Here is a 19,942-nt window from a genome sequence, read left to right on the forward strand (position 1 = left end):
CTGAACACGAGTAGAGCCCCCAAGAGAAAGAAACCACGGGGGAGGATTCACCTTTCCCTGGTGACTTGTGGGTACTCCTTTCTTGTAGCCTCTCGCAATATAGTGACGAGAACATGATGGATCCCTACAACCTGGCCATCTGCTTCGGGCCCACCCTCATGCACATCCCCGATGGGCAAGACCCTGTGTCCTGCCAGGCACATGTCAACGAAGTCATCAAAACCATCATCATCCACCATGAAGCCATCTTCCCCAGCCCCCGGGAGCTAGAGGGACCTGTGTATGAAAAATGCATGGCTGGAGGGGAAGAATATTGGTAAGATTCCATTCTTCTTGATATTATTATTATCATCGTTGTTGTTGTTACTGTTGAACCAGAACAGTAAGAAACCCTTTGATTTTCTTACTGCTTTTTAGTCTGTACTCCCATATATATTTTCTCATTTGAGCTTCGCTCCAGCCTTATACGAGGGATAGGTACATCAGTCAAGACTGTCTTGGTTTATAAGGGACGGAAATACAACTCAAACAGGCTTAAGCCAATTGGGAATTTAGTTTTAACTAAATAAAGTCTGGGATCATAGCTTTAGGTATAGCTGGATCCAGGAGTTCAACTATTATCATCAGGACTCAGTCCTGCAATTCCCAGCCCCTGGCTGCTTTCTTCTACATTGGCTTCATTCTCAGGCAGCCTCTCCCTTGGTAGTTTCAGAGAGGCATCTGGTAACACCAGTTTAGAGCCTGTTCTCTCGCCATTCCCAGTGGAAAAAGAGCTCCTCCTTCCCAAATGTTTTAACACAAGTCCAAGAATTACGTCTCCTCCTGAGGCTTGGGTCTGGTGAACTAATCACATCGATTAGGAGATGTATGTAATGCTGTCATTGGCCAGGTGAGCTGCCATCCCATCTCAGGCTGCAGGGGGTGGATAATCCCCACCTCAACCTCTTAAACTGAGAATGACACTTCCCACCCTTGTCCCCTACCATCTAGAGTTCTCTGTTCCTGGCAAAGTTTGTTCACTTTCTTTGAGAGCTCCACACCAGGCCAACAGGTGCTAGTTGGGCACCTCTGTGTACCTGGTGCTACACTGGGTTTTGGGAGAAATATTTTAGAATCTTATCAAACTCAGGGCTGACTACCTTCCCCAGGCTAAGACCTTAAAATACAGTGAAAATAGAACATTTCTGTGAAGACAGAAAATTCAAAACACCAACTGACAAAAACCAAAGGGCTCCTACTCTTTCTTTCTTCCCAATCCAAGACAACACACAGCTGTATGTTCAGGGGTTACCCACACTGCTTTCAGCCAGATGCCTACAGGGGAGTTAGTCTTTTGATTGTCAGAGCGTTCCTGGACTCTTGCCTCGCTTTAGTTCTGTGGGCATATTTGGGCAGCGGCTTCAAAGAAGGGAAACGTTCCAGCCTCCTTGTTTCTCTGCAACACTTCTCTGCATAGAAACACCGGGCCACAGCTCTCTAATCTCATCTGAGGCACCTGGAGCCAGTCTGTCCCTGATCTGTAACAGAAACCCTACAACCAGCAAGCACACTTTTTAGACAAAGAGAAGCTTTTCAACTTTATCGCTCTTGCAGCCATTACCAGTTTTCTTTTCTTGCTGCAATATATATAATTAGTGCTCTGGGAAGGCACGTACAGATCTTAGCATACTTACCAAAGCACTACATACAATAACCACACTTTTCTTAATCCCATTTGTGCCCCATGAGAAAGGAAAACTACTAATTACATGGTAATTTTGGAGGAGTTTTCAAAGCCAAAAAGGAGGATTTGGTTGAGGGTCTCATCACAGTGGACAACATTCATTCACCAAATGGTTACTGAGCATCTGTCCTGGGCCAGGCCCTGGGCTGAGGGGTAGGAATGTAACCTGACCAGGAGTAACCCCTGAGACAGGGAGGAGGAAAGAAGCAGTTCTAGGAGTAGAGGCCCTGGAGCCAATGTAGGGAGGTCAAGAAAGGCTTCCTGGAGGAAACACAGTGACTTGACTGAGGCCTGAAGGATGAACTGGGTCAGCCAGGTGAGAGCGGGCAAAGAATGTGCTAGGCCTGGAGCATGCAATAAAATGAAAAGCATTCTGTATGCCTGCAGTGTTGCATGTGACGAGAGAATGGTGAGGGAGGAGGCCCCACAGGCCGGCAGGAGCCAGGTTATAAAAGATCTTAAGCCATTGTGCAGAGTCTGGAACTTATCCAGGAGAATTTTTCGTAATAAAGTCCATATTCCTTTAAATGGTATTGTAAATGTCACCTTCAAGAAGCCTTCCTTGACACCCTATGTAGGTCCGCTCTCCTGTTCTTGTCTCTGCTCATCTGTGCCTATATAACACATTTCAACTTGTAGCACTTCTGTTTCTCAGCCCATGAGGGCAGGGTTTGTGTCCACGTTACCCATCAATGCATCCCTCTTACCTAGCACCATGCCTGGCGTAGATTAAGACTCAGTCAATGGTTTGATTAAAAAAAAAAACTGATTGGCTCACTATGTGAATGAACCCTGGCCTCAAGAAGCTTACAATCCAGTGAGGGGGCAGCAGCTGATGAAATTATCCCAGTGCATTAATGACAGAATTTGATGGTCCTGGACTCACTCTACCCCTAAGCCCATCATGGTTGCCAGCCTGCTCGCCACTTGGGCTGGTGTGGATTTTGCACGCAGCACCATGAGGCAGCCCCGAGGAACCCACTCCTTGGGAGCTTCACCCACCTTGCTGAGCTTGTCACCTCTGCTGCAAGACAGGCAGGGAGCCAGGCCAGATGGATGACTCTCAGTACTTCCAAAGTTCCCTCTGCTCTGGCCTGAGGTCCTTCTGAGGAAAAACGTCGGTGTTTTACTGCCTTCTAGATCTTACAGAATACTTAGGCACTGACGGCCTTTACCAAGAAGACAGCCCAGCAAATTTCAGGGCTGGGGTCAGTTGGGGGATGGTATTCAGGGAATCTTCCCAATGGGTGAGGGGGCCGGGAGTGGTTTTCTGTTAGGAAGGTCTGCGGGTGGTCAGATGAAAAAAATGGGATGAAGTGGGCCTGGCCTGATCTGGGTCAAGGTGCAGAGGTGGGCTAGGCCGGCGCCTGCGGGAGGCTGAGGGCAGCGTGAGGTACAAAGCCCCCCCCAGGAGTCCCCTCCCCATGTTTCCTTGCAGCGACAGCCCGCACAGCGAGCCAGGGACCATCGACGAAGTTGACCACGACAATGGCACCGAGCCTCACACCAGTGATGAAGGTGAGTGAGGGGGAATCGGGGCGAGGAACTCACCTGGGGCCTCTCCTGCTGACTCATGCCTGCCCACCTGCTGGGCCAACCCACGTAACCGCCACCCATCCAGCTTTGCAAGTCAGCACATCATCCTCTGACGCAGACAGCAACCCAGAAAGACCTCCAGTCCACTGCATCCCCACACGGCTTGCCTCCTTCCCTTCTGTGTCCTGCCTGGCCTGAGTGCAAATCCTAAGTGGCGAGAGTTTCCTAAGTAGGAAGCAGGCTTTGTCCTCTGTCCCTCCCCTGTTGGGGGTCTGTTCTGCGCCCGGCCTGAGCTGGGACCTGGGGCACATCAATGAGCCAGATGTGGGTCATCAAGGCGCTCCTGGTCTTGTCACCTGACAGGTCGAGAGCAGCTCCGCACCATGCAGAGTGACAATGCCAGGCTACAGGGGTGACCCAATGCAGTGGGTACCCCAAAGGCGAGGCCAAATGGTGGTGACCCAGGGAAGTGTGAGCACGTAGAGAGAGAAAGGCCGGCCGGGGTCTGAGGGACTCCTCGGACCTTCCACCCCTCTAGACAAGGAAATAAAATCAGGTTTGTCTCTAGGGAGCCTGGACAGTATAGGCAAGCAGTCTGGATAATACGGGCCTGGGGCCAGCATTTCCATTAGGCAGATCAGGCACAGTGCCCAGGGCCCACGATGCTTTCAGGGCCCATGAAAACGTTTTAATTTTTTTTTAATAATAAGAAAAAAGAGAATATGAGCCTGGATTATATTCATCTCTGTACAATGCAGTTGTGAGATATAATTTTTGACATTTCTTCTAGTGGAGGAAGGGGCCCATGCAAGCCCAGGTGCCAAGGGACTGAGAGTCACAACACCTCCCTATGTTGACTGAGCACAGCCCTCCTTTCTCCCTGTGATAGTCTCACTTTTAAAAAATCATTATTCAGCAGTTCTCTTATTGGCCTTTGTGTTTGTCTTGTGGGACAGTCCCAGGCCCTGTTGGCCACCATTTTTGTCAGGAGAACTGGGTATCTCCTCAGGTGAGGTTTCTGGGAGTTGGCATAAGAGGCAAGACTAATAGGTGGGTTTTCATATTCTAGTGGGACTATTTCAGTTTCCACCCACAGAACCTCCAACTCAAACTGACTTAAGCCTAAAAGGGATTCAGATCATATACTTGAAAGTCCCAGGTAGGCATGGCTTCAGGCATAGCTGGATCCAGGAGCTTAGTAGAGCTTGTCAGGAATGTGTCTCCACCTTGCCGTTCTGCTTCCCTCTGTGTTGGCTTCATCCTCAGGTAGGATCTCCCTGTGTGGTGGTCTCTGGCAACTCCAGGCTTTCCTCATCCTTTTACCCAAAGTCCCAGTGGAAGAGAGCTTCCTTTTCAGAATGGTTCCAAGAAAGCTGCTGGGATGAAGTCTCATTGCATTGCCTTGAGTCACGCACCGAGGCGAGAACCAGTCACTGTGGCCCGAGAGGGAGCTGATGGGTCGGACCTGGGTCCCAGGGCAGGAAAGCACATCTAGGCACAGTGTTCAGCTCTGCCAGAATCCTCAGAGGCTGAAGTGATCTTGAGCTGAGGAAAGTGTCCTGCAGAGCCTTTGTTTTGAGATATGAAGGCTGCCACCTTCTGCTTGTTTGCAGTGGTTTGCTTTTCTACGTCCTTCCTTTCCTCTCCTTTCCTACCACCTCCAGTCCGCCCTCTTCTATCACTTTTAACAGCCCCCCTTCTCGTTCTCTCCGTCTGTTTCTTGTTTATTCCCGTGTGTTTGTGTGTGTGTGCGCGTGCGCGCAGCTCTTGTTCTAGATCTTGCTCTCAGCCTCTCTTCTTCCACTGGTGGAAAACACCTCTTGTCCAACAAGTTAGACTGATTTTTCAGCATTGAGACCTATGGGGGCTGCTGGTGGAGGCAGACACGTCTGTGAGGAAGTGGGTCAGGTGCCCTCTGAGGAGCCTTGCAGCCTTCCTGGGGGACCCACTTTTGGGGGGCTGAGGTCGCTGTCAGTCACCCTGCACCTGCTGTGTTTCCCCACAGCTCCTCACTGGAGGTGGAAGGTGCTGTGGGCATCAGGACTGAGGAGGGGGAAGGCCAGATAGCACGGGGTTTGCTGCCACAGGACACACCTGGCAGGCTTCACCCCCACCAAGAAAACCCCCAGAAAATGCTGCCTCGACCCCTCAGAGCAGAGGCACACAGGTCCCTGGAAGGGGATAGATCAGAGCCTTGTGTCTGCTTCTCCGGGAGATACTGCCCCTATTGTTCTTTGTCATGCTGCTGGTTTCTGAGAATGACAAAGGTAGGAAGAATCGTCCCGGAAGGACAGTGATCCTCCCCGGGAGAGCCAGTTCAGGGAAGGCTCTCGCTGTATCCTGTGTGTTGGTGTGGGTGCTGAACCATGGACGTTCTCTGGAGAAAAACTAATTGCATTGTCAAATGTTCACATTCATGCCAACTCCAGCTGAAACAGTCATAGAAATGTTGAGCTGCAGGAATGGTCAAGGGGGCACTGGACTCAAGACCTTTATGGCCATGTGATCTTTGATAAGCCACCTAACCTCTGGCCTTGGTCTCCTTATCTGTAAAATGGGAATGGCAGCAGCAAGAGAATTGTGGTCTAGGTTAAACTGAGGTGACGTACATGAAAGAGCTTAGCACAGTGCTTGGGACCACTAGGTGGCTACGAAACATTAATTGACTGTGTATCCAGTGTAAATCTTTCCTGATCCTGATAAAGAAACCGAGTCCAAAGAATTTTATTGATGTGACTATTTATTGGCAGCCTAACTGCCTGATTTCTTACCTACTTCCCTCTAAGACATTTCATGTAGGAGATCCATTGGTATCTTCGTCTCTCTTGAAAGTACCCTGTATGAATGGAGCCCAGCCCTTCAAAGGTCAAATAGGCCATAACACCACAACTCCACGTCCTTGTATTCGATGGCTCACCCAATGAGTGACCGAATTGGAGGACCAAGTCAGTTGTTTGAGAGTCTCCTGCCTTTGCTGTCTCAGCAGATTCTGCACCTAACTGACGCCCGCTGCCCTGTCTTGAGTCTATAACACATCATGGGTGTGAGTGTGGAAAATCCATTTGTGCTTGCCCTTCCCTGTCTCCAAGACTTAGGAAGAAACGATGGTTAGGCTAAGAACCCTTGATTGTCGGAAATAAACAATGAAAACATTAAGGCAGCCAGTCAGTAGCAACTTTATTAATACAATGCTAAATGAGGAAGCAGACTGCCGGACAAAGAAACCACTGAAACTGGTAACAGAAACGTGCTCATATAGTTAACATGTGCACCATCATCCTTTCATTGATATTTTCCCCAAATTCGCCAAATTGCCCTTGACTCCTTGCACATCATCTACATCTAGAAAACCATTAAACTGTTAACTCTTTGCACACATCAGGTATCCATAAATGGGCTTTAGGAGGCCCATTACAGGCAAAATTTTATTTCTGTAGGAACGTGTGCCTCTGAGAAGAGGTCCACAGTTTTCATTAGATTGTTCTAGGCATTGACTAGAAATCAGGGTAAGATTTTTACTTGTTTCTAAAATATTGGTTCCCAGTATCTTCTTTAATAAAAAAATTTCAAACACACTGAAAAGTTGAAGATAATTGTACAGTGAACACCCATATAACTACCACTTAGTTTCTACAATTGATAACATTTTGCTTTATTTGCTTTTACATGTATCTGTCTACCCATCTGTCAATCCATCTTATTTTGTTTTTAATTAATTAATTTATTTATTTATCTATCTATTTTTGGCTGCATTGGGTCTTCGTTGCTACGCACAGGCTTTCTCTAGTTGCGGCGAGTGGGGGCTACTGTTCGTTGCGGTGTGCGGGCTTCTCATCACAGTGGCTTCTCTTGTTGTGGCGCACGGGGTCTAGAGCGCAGACTCAGTAGTTGTGGCACACGGGCTTAGTTGCTCCGCAGCATGTGGGATTCTCCTGAACTAGGGCTCGAACCCATGTCCCCTGCATTGGCAGACGGCTTCCTAACCACTGCGCCACCAGGGAAGTCCCTCCATCTTATTTTTAACACATTTCAAAGTAAGTTTCAGTCATCACTGAACGTATCCCCCAGACACTTCAGCAAGCAAATCATTAAAAAGGGCCAGTATTGTTCATGGTTCTTTTTTTAAAGTAAAATTGCAACACTGAAATGCATAAATTTTAAGTGTTTCATCCATGAGTTTTTATAAATGCAAAAAATTTGTATAACTCAAACCCCTCTCAAGATACAGAACATTTCCAATACCCCAGAATGTTCCTTCATGCCCTCTCCCACTCAGTCCCTGCCCCAAAAGCCCAAGAAGCAGCCACTGATGTGATTTTTTTCCACCAGAGATTAGTGTTGCCTGTTCTAGAACTTCATATAAATAGAATTGTGAAGAGAGTCTTTCTGCTCTGTCTTCTTTCACTCGGCATAATGTTTAGAGATTCATCCATATTGTATGTATTAGGCAAGGTTTTGAGGGTATTAAAATGGTATTTCAGTCAGTTTACACGTGAAAGCCCAATTCTGCCTGAATGATTGCCACTCTGCCCCGTAAGAAATAAAGACAATAGAAAAACGAGAACAGTGGTCACGTCATTATTTCCTCACCGCTAGTGTAGGGATGGTAAACTGGCCAGCACCACGTGCTTAGGCCTGAAACCTGGGTAGGAATCTCACTGCCTCTTTTATTTTAACCATTTTAATGAGATATAATTCACATACCATACAGTTCACCCATTTAAAGTGTACAATTCAGTGGTGTTTAATATATTCACAGATACGTGCAATCATCACCACAGTCAATTTTGGAACTTTTTTTTTCAAAAAAATGTTACTTTTGAACATTTTCATCACCATAGAAAGGACCCCCATGGCCTTAGCTCTCATCCCTTACTCTCCTTTCCCTCCCACGTTTCTCCCCAACCCTAAGCAACCACTAATCTACTTTGTCTCTATGTGTTTATCTATTCCAGACATTTCATATAATGAAATCATGCCGTACGTGGCCTTTGTATATGGCTTCTTTCACTTAGCATGATGTTTTCAAGGTGCATTCCTGTTGTAGCATGAATCTGGAATTCATTCCTTTCTATGGCTGAATACTATCCCATTGTGTGGACAGACCGTGTTTTGCTCATCCATTTGTCAGTCGATAGACATTTGGGTTGTTTCCACTTTTTGGCTTTTATGAATATTGCTGCTGTAAACATTTGTATACAACTTATATGCAGCCATATGTTTTCATTTCTCTTGGTTACATACCTAGGAGTGGAATTGCTGGGTCATACAGTAGCTTTATGTTTAGTCATTTAAGGAACTGCCAGAGTGCTTTCCAAGGTGCCCGTACCGTTTTATATTACTACTAGCAGTGTATGGGGGTTCCAGTTTCTCCACATCCTTGTCAATACTTGTTATTATCTGACTTTTTGATTATAACCATCTTAATGGGTGTGCTGTGGTATCTCCTTGAGGCCTTGATTTGCATTTTTCTCATGACTAATGATGCTGAGCATCTTTTCCTGTGCTTATTGGTCATTTGTATAACTTTGCTGGAGAAATGTCTCTTCAGATCCTTTGCCCAGTTAAAACTTTGGTTATTTGTGGGTTTTTTGTTTTTGTTTTTTTTTTGTGGTACACGGGCCTCTCACTGTTGTGGCCTCTCGCATCGCGGAGCACAGGCTCCGGATGCGCAGGCTCAGCGGCCATGGCTCACGGGCCCAGCTGCTCCATGGCATGTGGGATCCTCCCAGACCGGGGCACGAACGCGCGTCCCCCGCATCGGCAGGCGGACTTTCAACCACTGAGCCACCAGGGAAGCCCTATTTGTGTTTTTATTATTGAGTTGCAAGAGCTCTTTCTATATTCTAGATATAAGTCCCTTATCAGATATATGATTTGACACATATTCTGTGGGTTGTCTTTTTGCTTTCTTGATGATGTCCTTTGAAGTGCAAAAGTTTTTAACTTCGATAAAATCCAATTCATCAACTTTTTCTTTTGTTGGTCATGTTTTTGGTGTTATATCTAAGAATCCTTTGCCATATTCAAGTTTATGAAGGCTTACCCTTTGTTTTCATCTAAGAGTTTTAGGTTTTGTGTTTAGGTAATCCATTTAGATTCATTTTGAGTTAATTTTTGTATATGGTGTGATCATTCCTTTCTGTATGGCTATGCAGTCCCAGCATCATAAATTGAAAATATTATTCTTTACCCCATTGAATGATCTTGGCCCCCTTGTAAAAAATCATCTGGCCATAGATGTATAGGTTTATTTCTGGACGTTCAATTCTATTCCACTGATCCATATGCGTATCCTTGTGCCAGTACAATATTGTCTTGATTACTGTTGCTTTGTAGTGTGTTTGTTCTTCTTTTTGAAGATTGTTCTTCTTTTTCAAGATTTTTTTGGCTATACTGGGTGCTTTGCAATTCCATATGAATTTTAGAATCAGCTTATCAGTTTCTACAATGAAGTCAGCTGGGGTTCTGATGGTGACTGCGTTGGATTTGTACATCAATTTGGGAGTATTGTCATCTTAAGTGCTATGTCTCTGATCCATGAACGTAGGATGTTTTCGAATTTTTTATATCTTATTTAATTTCTTTCAACAATAATCTGTAGTTTTCAGAATATGAGTTTTGCACTTCTTTTGTTAAATTTATTCCTCAGTATTTTATTCTTTTGATGCTAATGTAGATGGAATTGTGTACCTAATTTCATGTTGAATTGTTCATTACAAGTGTATAGAAATACAATTGATCTTAATAATTGTTCTTGTAGCCTGCGACCTTGCTGAACTTGTTCATTCATTCAAATAGTTTTTAGTGAGTTCCTTATGATTTTCTATATACAAGATCATAGCATCTGTGAATAGACATAGTTTTACTTCTTCTTTTCCAACCTGGGTGCTTTTTATTTCTTTTCTTTGCCCAATTGCCCTGGCTAGAACCACCAGTACAATGTTGTTACAGGTGATGAGAATGGACATCCTTGCCTTGCACCTGACCTGAGGGGGAAAGCATCCAGTATTTCACTGTTAAGTATGACGTTAGTTGTAGGTTTGTCATAGATGCCATTTATCAGGTTGAAGAAGATCCCTTCTCTTCCTGGTTTGCTGAGTGTTTTTATCATGTTGGCTTTCGCCAAATGCTTTTTCTTCATCTACTGAGATGATGATGTGATTTTTTTGGTTTTTTATTCTATTGATTGATATATTACATTAGTTGGTGGGGGCGATGTTAAACCAATTTTGCATTCCTTGGATAAATTCCACTTGGGTGTGGCACAAAATTCTTTTTATATGTTACTGGATTCACTTTTCTAGTATTTTGTTGAAGATTTTTGCACACATATTCATGAGATATTGGTCTATAGTTTTCTTGTGACATCTTTGTCTGATTTGGGTATAAGGTTAATACTGACCTCATAAAATGAGTTGGGAAGCATTTCCTCCTCTTCTAGTTTTTGAAAGAGTTTGTGAAGAATAGTTATTAATTCTTTAAATGTTTGGTCTAATTTAGCAGCAAAACTGTCTGGGCCTAGGCATTTCTTTGCGGGTGGGTAGTTTGGTCTTTTTTTTTTTAGACTGTTTCAATCTCTTTATTTGTTATAGGTCTCTACAGATTTCCTATTTTTTCTTAAGTTAGTTTCAGTAGTTTGTGTCTTTGTAGGAATTTGTTCATTTCATCTAACTTATTCAGTTTACCGGCATACAGATGTTCTCAATATTGCTTTATAATCCTTTTTTCTTTCTGTAAGGTTGGCCATAATGTCCCTTTTTCATTTCTGATTCTAGTGATTTGAGTCTTCTCTTTTTTTCTTGGTCATTGTAGCTAAAGGTTTGTCAATTTGTTTGATCTTTTTAAAGAATCAGACTTTGGTTTAATTGACCTTCTCTATAATTTATCTATTCTCTATTTCATTAATTTCTACTCTGATCTTTATTATTTCCTTCCTTGCTTTAAGTATATTTTGCTCTTCCTTTTTCCAGTGACTTACAGTGGAAGTTTAAGTTATTGACTTGAGCTCTACTTTTTCTTAATACAGGCGTTTACAGCTATAAATTTCTAAGCACTGCTTTAGCTGCATCTCATACATTTTGGTATGTTGTGTCTTCATTTTCATTCATCTCAAAGTATTTTCTGATGTCCCTTTTGATCTTTTCTTTGACCATTGGTTATTTAGGAGGACGTTGTTCAATTCTTCATAATTTTGAGTTTCCTACTATTGAGAAATCAGTAGTTTCATTCTATTGTGATTGGAGAAAATACTTTGTATTATTTATAGTCTTTTAAATTACCTGAAGTTTGCTTTATGGCCCAGAATATGGCATATCCTAGAGAATGTTCCATGTGCACTTGAGGAGAATGTGTATCCTCTTGTTGTTGGGTGGTGCATTCTATAGATGTATGTTAGGTGTACTTGGTTTATAATGTTAAAATTTCTGTTTCTTTGTTGATCTTGTGTCTAGTTGTTCTGTTCCTTATTGGAAGTAGGCTGTTGAGGTCTCCAATTATTATTTTTTTGAATTATCTGTTTTTCCCTTCATTTCTGACATTATTTGCTTCATGTATTTTGCTGCTCTATTATTAGATGCATTATATTTATCATTGTTTTATCTCCCTAATGGATTGAACCTTTTGTCATTATAAAATGTACCTCTTTATTTCTAGTAATTTTTTTGTGTTAAAGCCTGTGTAGTCTGATATTAGGATAGCCACTCTAGATTTCCTGTGGCTGTAGTTTGCATAATATAGTTTCCCCATCGTTTTACTTAGGCTCTAATTGTGTCTTTGAATCTAAAGATGTCTCCTATAGACATCATTTAGTTGGGTCCTCTTATTTTATCTAGTCTGACAGTCTCTGTATTTTAATTGGATTGTTTAATCCATTCACATTTAATGTTATTATTGACATAGTTGGATTTTTACCTGACATTTTCCTTTTTTGTTTTCTATGTGTCATGGTTTCTTGTTCCTTTATTTCTTCTTTACTACTTTCTTTTGCATTATTTTCTAATGTAGTATTTTAATTTTTAAATGATTTTTAAACTGTGTTTAACTATATTTTTGAGTTATTTTTTACTGGTTGCTCTAGGGTCTACCATATATATCCTAACTCTGAGAATGAACTTCAGATTTATATTAGCTTAATTCCAGTAATATGTGAAAATATTACTCATATATAGTTGTATTCCCCTTTCTGTATTTTTGTGGTATTATTGGTATACATATTACATCTGTTAATTATATAAATGCAGCAGCACATTGTTATAATTATTATTTTTACCATCTGTAGCCATTTCCTTAGCCCAGTACAGCTTTTCTCTCACCTCCTTTGTTCTCTAATTGCAAACATATTATATATATATATTACATTTCTGTGTGTTATAGGCCCAGCAATACATTATATACATATATTATACACATATTTTTTAAACTTGCTTTTAAAATAACTTAAGAGAAGAAACAGAAAAAATATGCATTTATACTCTTTTGTGATTACAAAATTATCTTTATTAGTGCTCTCTGTTTTTTCTGTGGATTCAAATTACTATAAGGGTTACTTGCTTTCAACCTGAAAAAACTTCCTTTAGTGTTTCTTATAAGGTAAATTTGCTAGATAACACTTTTTTTTTTTAATCTGAAGATATCCTTATTTTGCCTCACTTTTGAAAGACAGCTTTTCTAGATTTAAGATTCTTGTTTGACAGTTATTTTTTGGAGCACTCTGAATGTGGCATTCCACTGTCTTCTGACTTCCATTGTTTCTACTGAAAAGTCAGATGTTAATCTTATTTGGGTTCCCTGTAAGTGATAAGTTATTTTTCTCTTAATGCTTTCAAAATTGTCTCCATGTCTCTGACTTTCAGCGTTATTACTGTGATGTGTCTATATGTAGATCTTCTTGTATTTGTCCTACTGGGCATTTGTTCACTTCCTAGATATGTAGGTTATTGTTTCTTCAATAAATTTGGGAAGTTTTCAGCCATTATTTCTTCAAATATTTTTTCTGTTCATTTTTCTCTTTTCTCCTTCTACTACTCCTGTTACACGTATGTTGACACACTTAATGGTATCCCACATTTCTCTATGGCTTTGTTCATTTTTCTTCCTTCTTTTGTCTCTTGGTTCTTCAGCTTTCATCATCATTTCTATCAATCTGTCTTCAAGTTTGCTAATTCTGTAGCCATTTCAAATCTACTATTGAGCCCCTCTAGTAAGTGTTTAATTTCAGTTGCTGTATTTTTTTTTTTTTTTTTTTTTTGCGGTACGCGGGCCTCTCCCTGCTGTGGCCTCTCCCGTTGTGGAGTGCAGGCTCTGGACGCGCAGGCTCAGCGGCCATGGCTCACGGGCCCAGCTGCTCCGCGACATGTGGGATCCTCCCAGACCGGGGCACGAACCCGCGTCCCCTGCATTGGCAGGCAGACTCTCCACCACTGTGCCACCAGGGAAGCCCCAGTTGCTGTATTTTTTAATTCCAGAATTTTTTTTTGTGGTACACAGGCCTCTCACTGTTGTGGCCTCTCCCCTTGCGGAGCACAGGCTCTGGACGCGCAGGCTCAGCGGCCATGGCTCATGGGCCTAGCTGCTCCGCAGCATGTGGGATCTTCCCGGACTGGGGAACGAACCCGTGTCCCTGCATCGGCAGGTGTACTCTCAACCACTACGCCACCAGGGAAGCCCTAATTCCAGAATTTTTTAATTTATAATTTGTATCTCTTTATTGATATTCTCTATTTGATTTGACATTGTCCTCATACTTTACTTCTTTAATCACGGTTTCCTTTAGCTGTGAACATATTTGTAACAGCTACTTTGAAATTTGTTAAATTTGACATCTGGTCATTCTCACAGGCATTTTCTGTTGTCTGCTTTTTATTTCCCTCCAGTTTTTGCATCATACTTTTTCTTTTCATACTTTTTGGTTTTTTTGCATGTCTTCTAATTATTTTTGGTTGGAAACTGGACATTTTAGATAAAATATTATAACAACTCTGGGTACTGGTCCCTACCCTGTGAGGCTTATTTGTTATTTGCTTCTGTGTTTGTTTAACAACTGACTGGACTGTTTCAGTGACATCTGTGTTCCCCTTCCTCCCTTCCCCCATACATACGTGTTAAGCCTGATGTTACTTCCCAGAGACGAACAGCTTTGCATATGCCCACAATCACCTGGGATGACAGTGGTTTCGGTAGGGTTCTCTTTGCTGACTACATCCAGCTGTTAAACTCCACTAATTGCTGCATGTTTTGCTCTATTATTTTTAAACATCTTTATTGGAGTATAACTGCTTTACAGTGGTGTGTTAGTTTCTGCTGTATAACAAAGTGAATCAGCTATATGCATACGTATATCCCCATATCTCCTTCCTCTTGTGTCTCCCTCACTCCCACCCTCCCTATCCCACCCCTCTAGGTGGCCACAAAGCACCAAGCTGATCTCCCTGTGCTATGTGGCTGCTTCCCACTAGCTATCTATTTTACATTTGGCAGTGTATATATGTTCATGCGCCACTCTCTTACTTTGTCCCAGCTTACCCTTCCCCCTCCCTGTGTCCTCAAGTCCATTTTCTAGTAGGTCTGCGTCTTTATTCCCGTCTTGCCCCTAGGTTCTTCATGACCATTTTTTTTTTTTAGATTCCATATATATGTGTTAGCATATGGTATTTGTTTTTCTCTTTCTGACTTACTTCACTCTATATGACAGACTCTATGTCATCCATCTCACTACAAATACCTCAATTTCATTTCTTTTTATGGCTGAGTGATATTCCATTGTATATATGTGCCACATCTTTATCCATTCATCTGTCGATGGACACTTAGGTTGCTTCCATGTCCTGGCTATTGTAAATATTAACAGTGTCCTCAGTCATAAATTTTTCTACAAACCAATCCAATCAAACTGAGGTCATTGTTTGGTATTTGTTTTGACCCTAGGAGGGCTCCTCTCAGCTGTCTTATTCTCTGGTTATCTCTTCCAAAATAGTTGGCCTACAATCTGGGCTGTATCTACATTAAATCTGTGAACCTGCCCCCAGTTGCCTCTCACCACAAACTCCACCGTTCTTGAGAGCACCCTTAGGCCTAAACTTCTCCAAGCTCTGTTGCAAAGTGAAGTCAATGCCTTTGGGAAGAGAGTAGCAGCTGTTTTGTAGCCTACTTCTTCCCCCAGGCAGAATCTCTGAGGTAGAGGTCTGGAGCTGGGGGTGAGGACAATGGCAAGCTTCTGAGTGACCTCCACATTCTAGGAGCTGAGTGCTTTGTGGAGAGAAAGGCAGCATCCTGAGGCCCTCTCAGCTCGCCTCTTCTCACAAGGAACCATCCCCTCATGAGGTGGGGTAAGGGTGAGCAGGGCCCGAATATTCCCACTGGTGCTGTGCCCAAGGCAGAACTTCTATTGTGTAAGTGAAGGTTGGGTGGAATGTGGAGCCCTCACCTCTCTATCGTACTCACTTGGGACTTAGCCTCAGCAACAGGTAGCTGGGGGCAGGAGGAGAAACACTGATGTCCTGTTTCTCCTGGGAAGAAAGCCCTCCTGCTGGAAGCTTGGTGGGAGAGGAAGCCCTATATTCGGGCTACAGGAGTCTGAAGTGGAGTCTGCCTCCTTGAGCTTGGGGGTGCTGGTGGAGGGAGGGAGTAGTCTTGGTTCAAATTGCACAGACTCTCACTTTTCTTACCGAATTTTCATAGATTTTCTTGAATAGATGTTTCTTCATTTGTTGTTTGCCTGTAGAACCATTTCCAGAGGCTTTCAGTCGTTGTTTGTTTGCTTGTTTTTGCATTTTTCACAAGTTTCACTGAAGGGTAGATCAGCAGATCTCCCCACAGTGTCCTGCCAGGTTGATCACTCTCCTATCCTCTTAAATAAGATCAAAGTCTTAATACTAGCTGGTGCTGCAGCCAGAGGAAATGAAAGAACCCAAGGTCATGAGTGAACAGAGGAGAAAAGAAGGACCCTGTGGACAGGCCCCAGGTGATTTCATTACTTTGGTTGCAGGGAAGATGAGAGGGAAGAGAGGGCACAGCCACGTTCCTACCCTTTAACACGGTGACCGTGGCCTCTGATAAATGGTCCTAATGAGATTAGGGTTCTCTCTTAAAAGAGGAGAGACAGTGTATGGGGGGGGGAGGGCGGGGTGGACAGGGGGCAGTGAGGTGGTTTGAGAGGGACAGAGCCGTCTGCTCTCCCATGACCTAAAAGGGTCCTCTGTTGTGGCATCATTAGAGAGGGGCATTTGCGCTTCCTCTTGGGTGATAAGTAGAGAAGGATAACGAGTATGGGATTTGCAAAATCTCCAGCCTTCAGATTCTGAAATGAAACCAAAGCTCCAGTCTGTCTTTTCTTCTCCATGTCAGGCCCTGGGCTATTGTAACCACCGCTGAACTGCTCCTGCCTCCAGCCTCTCCCCTCCAGTCCTTTTCCAATTCTGCAACTGCTCCGCTCCTGGAGTGACTTTTCTAAAGTGTGACTCTAGCCGGGCCTCTATGGGGACAGCCTTCAACCTCTTCTTTAGCTCAGGAATGGCCTCTTTATTTGTTCACTCCCTGTAGGGCCCGTGGGGCACCTACCTGGCCTAACCAGCCTCTCCATAAGCAGGAGTCAAATTGAATACCAGTCATACAGTATGGTATATATGTATATTTATATTTGCACTGTGTCCATGTAAAGGCCCAGTAGCAGGAATAAGCATATTGTGTTTTAAAAACATCAAGAAGGCTCTATTAATGATACCTGGGACCTGGGCTTAGATCTCAGCTCATCACTCTCTACTTTTATGACTCGCCCCTTGCGTGACAGATCATTTCACCTCAACCTCAGTTTCCTCACCTGTAAAATGAGGACAGTGTGCAGATACTGTTGTGAGGATATGACTTACATGCGATAACATAAGTAGAACCCTTGGCACATGGGAAAAGCTTAATTTGTTCATGCAAGTAACAAGTATGTATTGAGTGCCTACTCATCCCAGGGACTGTTGTAAAAGTGGGAAAATAGCAGGAAATAAAATAAAATCCCTGTCTAATGGAGCTCACATTTTAGTGGGAAAGATCAGCAGTAAACAAATTTTGAAACTACACATTTGTGCACACACACAAAAGTTCAGGTTTTGATCTGATCTATGAAGAAGAATAAAACAAGAGTGATCTGAAGTTGGTGCTTTTGTAGTTCGTGAAGGGTGGCCAGGAGAGGTCTTGCTGAAGCATTGGCATTTGGGTACAGATCTGAAAGAAATGAGAAAATGGCACACAGTGGTCAGTAAATATTCGTGAAATGTGAATGATGCAAATGTCTGGGAAGAAAATATCCCAAGGAGAGGCAATAACAAGTGCAAAGGCCCTGTGGCAGGAGTACTTGGCATGTTTTAAAAGCATTAAGAAGGCTCTGTGAATATTTATACTGTAGTTTTTAGGGGTAAAGTGTACTGATGTCTGCAACTTACTTTAAAATTCATTAAAAAATTAGATGAATTGATGGATAGATAGAGGGATGGACAGATATATGCTTATGTTATTATAGTAAAATGTTCATAGTAGCATTTAGGTGGTAGGTATATGAATATTCACTGTAAAATTCTTTCAACTTTACTTTGTGTTTGAAAAGTATCATAATGCAGTGTTGGCAGAGAAACATCAGGAAGTCTAGTGAGGCTGGAGCAGACTGAGGGAAGGAGAGAGTAGTCAGAGAGAAGACCACCGAGGTCTCCAGGGCCCAGAGCATGGAGGGCCTCATAAGCTGTGAGGAGACATTTGTGTTTTTTTTCTAAGCACAATGGGAAGCCTTCAGAGGGATTTGAACAAGAGAGTTTCATGATCTAATTTATGACTTTAAAAGATCCCTCTGGCTGCTGTGGGGAGAAATGCAAGCAAGAATGAAAGCAAGGAGGCCAGGTAGAGGGACAGTGGTGGTCTGGACCAGGGGGGTGGCAGTGGAGGTGGTGAGGCTGGTCAGATTCAGGGGCCAATTTGAAGGAGCTGCTGATGGATTAGATATGCATTGCCCAAGAGCAGGGCTTTGGCCTCAGCAGGGCAGATGGTGGTTCTGTTTCCTAAGATGGGGAAGATGAGGGAATGAAGTAAGTTTGGGGAGGGGTGTGTGGGAGAGTGGTAAGAGGGAGAATCACATGTTCTATTTTAGGTGTGAAAAAAACAAATAATAGACTTCCTAATAAATGGTAGCTATTATCACTGTTTCTACCCCACACGATTACATAGTGACCTCTGCAAACACACAAGCTCTCTCTTAGCTTGCAGCTCAGCTCTACTCATCTTTTCTTCTTCTCTCCCCCTTACATTTTCCACTTTTCCTCGCTCCTCCACCCGCCACTCCAGACCACCACCAGTGACTGCTGGAGCCTCTGGAAATGAGCAAGCCTCTGCCCGGGTCGGCTCCTTCAGCATTACAAGGGGTGGGATCAGAGGAAGCCCTTGGTGTCAAACCTGAGAGCACGCAGACCGTGGGGTTCAGCTCATGGGCTTGCAAAACCCTCCAGCCTTTCTGTCTCTGTAGCTAGGCAGACACACAGGTCACCAGGTGGTGCTAACACATGGCTGGCGTGAGATTCAAAGACGTAGCAGAAAGAAGTATGGAGATCTCTCCATTTTACTGAGAAGGTGACTCTAAGTCCAGATCTGAGTTCATTTGACCCATTTAGCCGGGCTGTCATTTTGCATCAACTATGTCAGGACAGCATGTAAAGACATTTGTCAGGTAGCCATCTGGGGAAAGCTGACTTAGCTGTCAGAGGCCTGCTGTCTGCAGAAGGCTGTCCCAGGCACTGAGGGCTGGGTCCACCAAGAGGCCACTGCATCTCATGGGGGCACTGGCCCAGTCTTCCTGAGCCACCTGCCCACAGAGAGGAGTCCTAGTGTGCATGCATGGGTTGGGGATTAACAGGGAGGGATGATTTCCATGCTGCTCATGGCCCTTAGGAGTCATTAGCTCTGGTAACAACAACAACTAACTCTCCTATGAAGCTAATTGTGTGCCAGGCACCGTTACAAGCACTTCATGTGTAATAACTCATTTAATCCTATGACAGCCCTATAAGGTAGGTACTATTATTATCATTCCCATTTTACAGATGAGGAAATGGAGGCTTAGAAAAGAGAACTAAGTTGTTCAAGGTTACACAGGCAAAAAGTGGCAAAGCCAGGTATCATGGCTTTGCCACTTTTTACCTGTGTAAAACTCCATGATGGACAGGTAGACAGGCTGCGTGGACAGAATCAAGATAATCCACGAGGACAGGAGAAGAGACAGTCCCATGGATGCTCGGCACAGGGAAGGTATCTGCAGGATAGAGAGAGCAGGGGCCACCTTTGTTACTCTTTTGTTTATTAGAATTTAATAAGATCTGTCTGTCTATATAGGTGTATATATATATATATGTATTCTCTTTATAATATTAAACATCTTTGTGCTTGCTTTAAAATACAAATACCTTGACACTTATACATTACCCATTTTCACTTCTCAGGGTACAAGCTACAACACAGGTTAAATAAATCATAGGCTTAACTGTCCTGCTCCCCCAAAAGTCTCCTACCCAAAGATCACTAGCTGCATGGTCTTGAGCAAAACACTTAAATTCTCTGCACCTCAGATTTCTTTGTGTAGACCCAGCCCATAAGCTAAAGCCATTAGTAATTATAATCATAACCACAGAGCCACTATCAGCTGAAGACCTAATGTAT

At 43.3% G+C, this 19,942-nt stretch overlaps 1 protein-coding gene across 2 annotated transcripts in view; it reads left to right on the forward strand.

Annotated features, from left to right (window-relative positions):
* SRGAP3 (SLIT-ROBO Rho GTPase activating protein 3) overlaps nucleotides 1–19,942 on the forward strand; it is a 254,066-nt gene that overhangs the window by 223,646 nt on the left and 10,478 nt on the right. For both annotated transcript variants that reach the window (XM_065886366.1, XM_065886367.1), the window contains exons 17-18: nucleotides 89–316; nucleotides 3,162–3,241. In XM_065886366.1, the coding sequence (XP_065742438.1) occupies nucleotides 89–316; nucleotides 3,162–3,241 (308 nt within the window). The remainder of the gene's footprint in view (nucleotides 1–88; nucleotides 317–3,161; nucleotides 3,242–19,942) is intronic.

The sequence above is a fragment of the Phocoena phocoena genome, chromosome 10 (genome assembly GCF_963924675.1).
Source record: "Phocoena phocoena chromosome 10, mPhoPho1.1, whole genome shotgun sequence".
Lineage (NCBI taxonomy): Eukaryota > Metazoa > Chordata > Mammalia > Artiodactyla > Phocoenidae > Phocoena > Phocoena phocoena.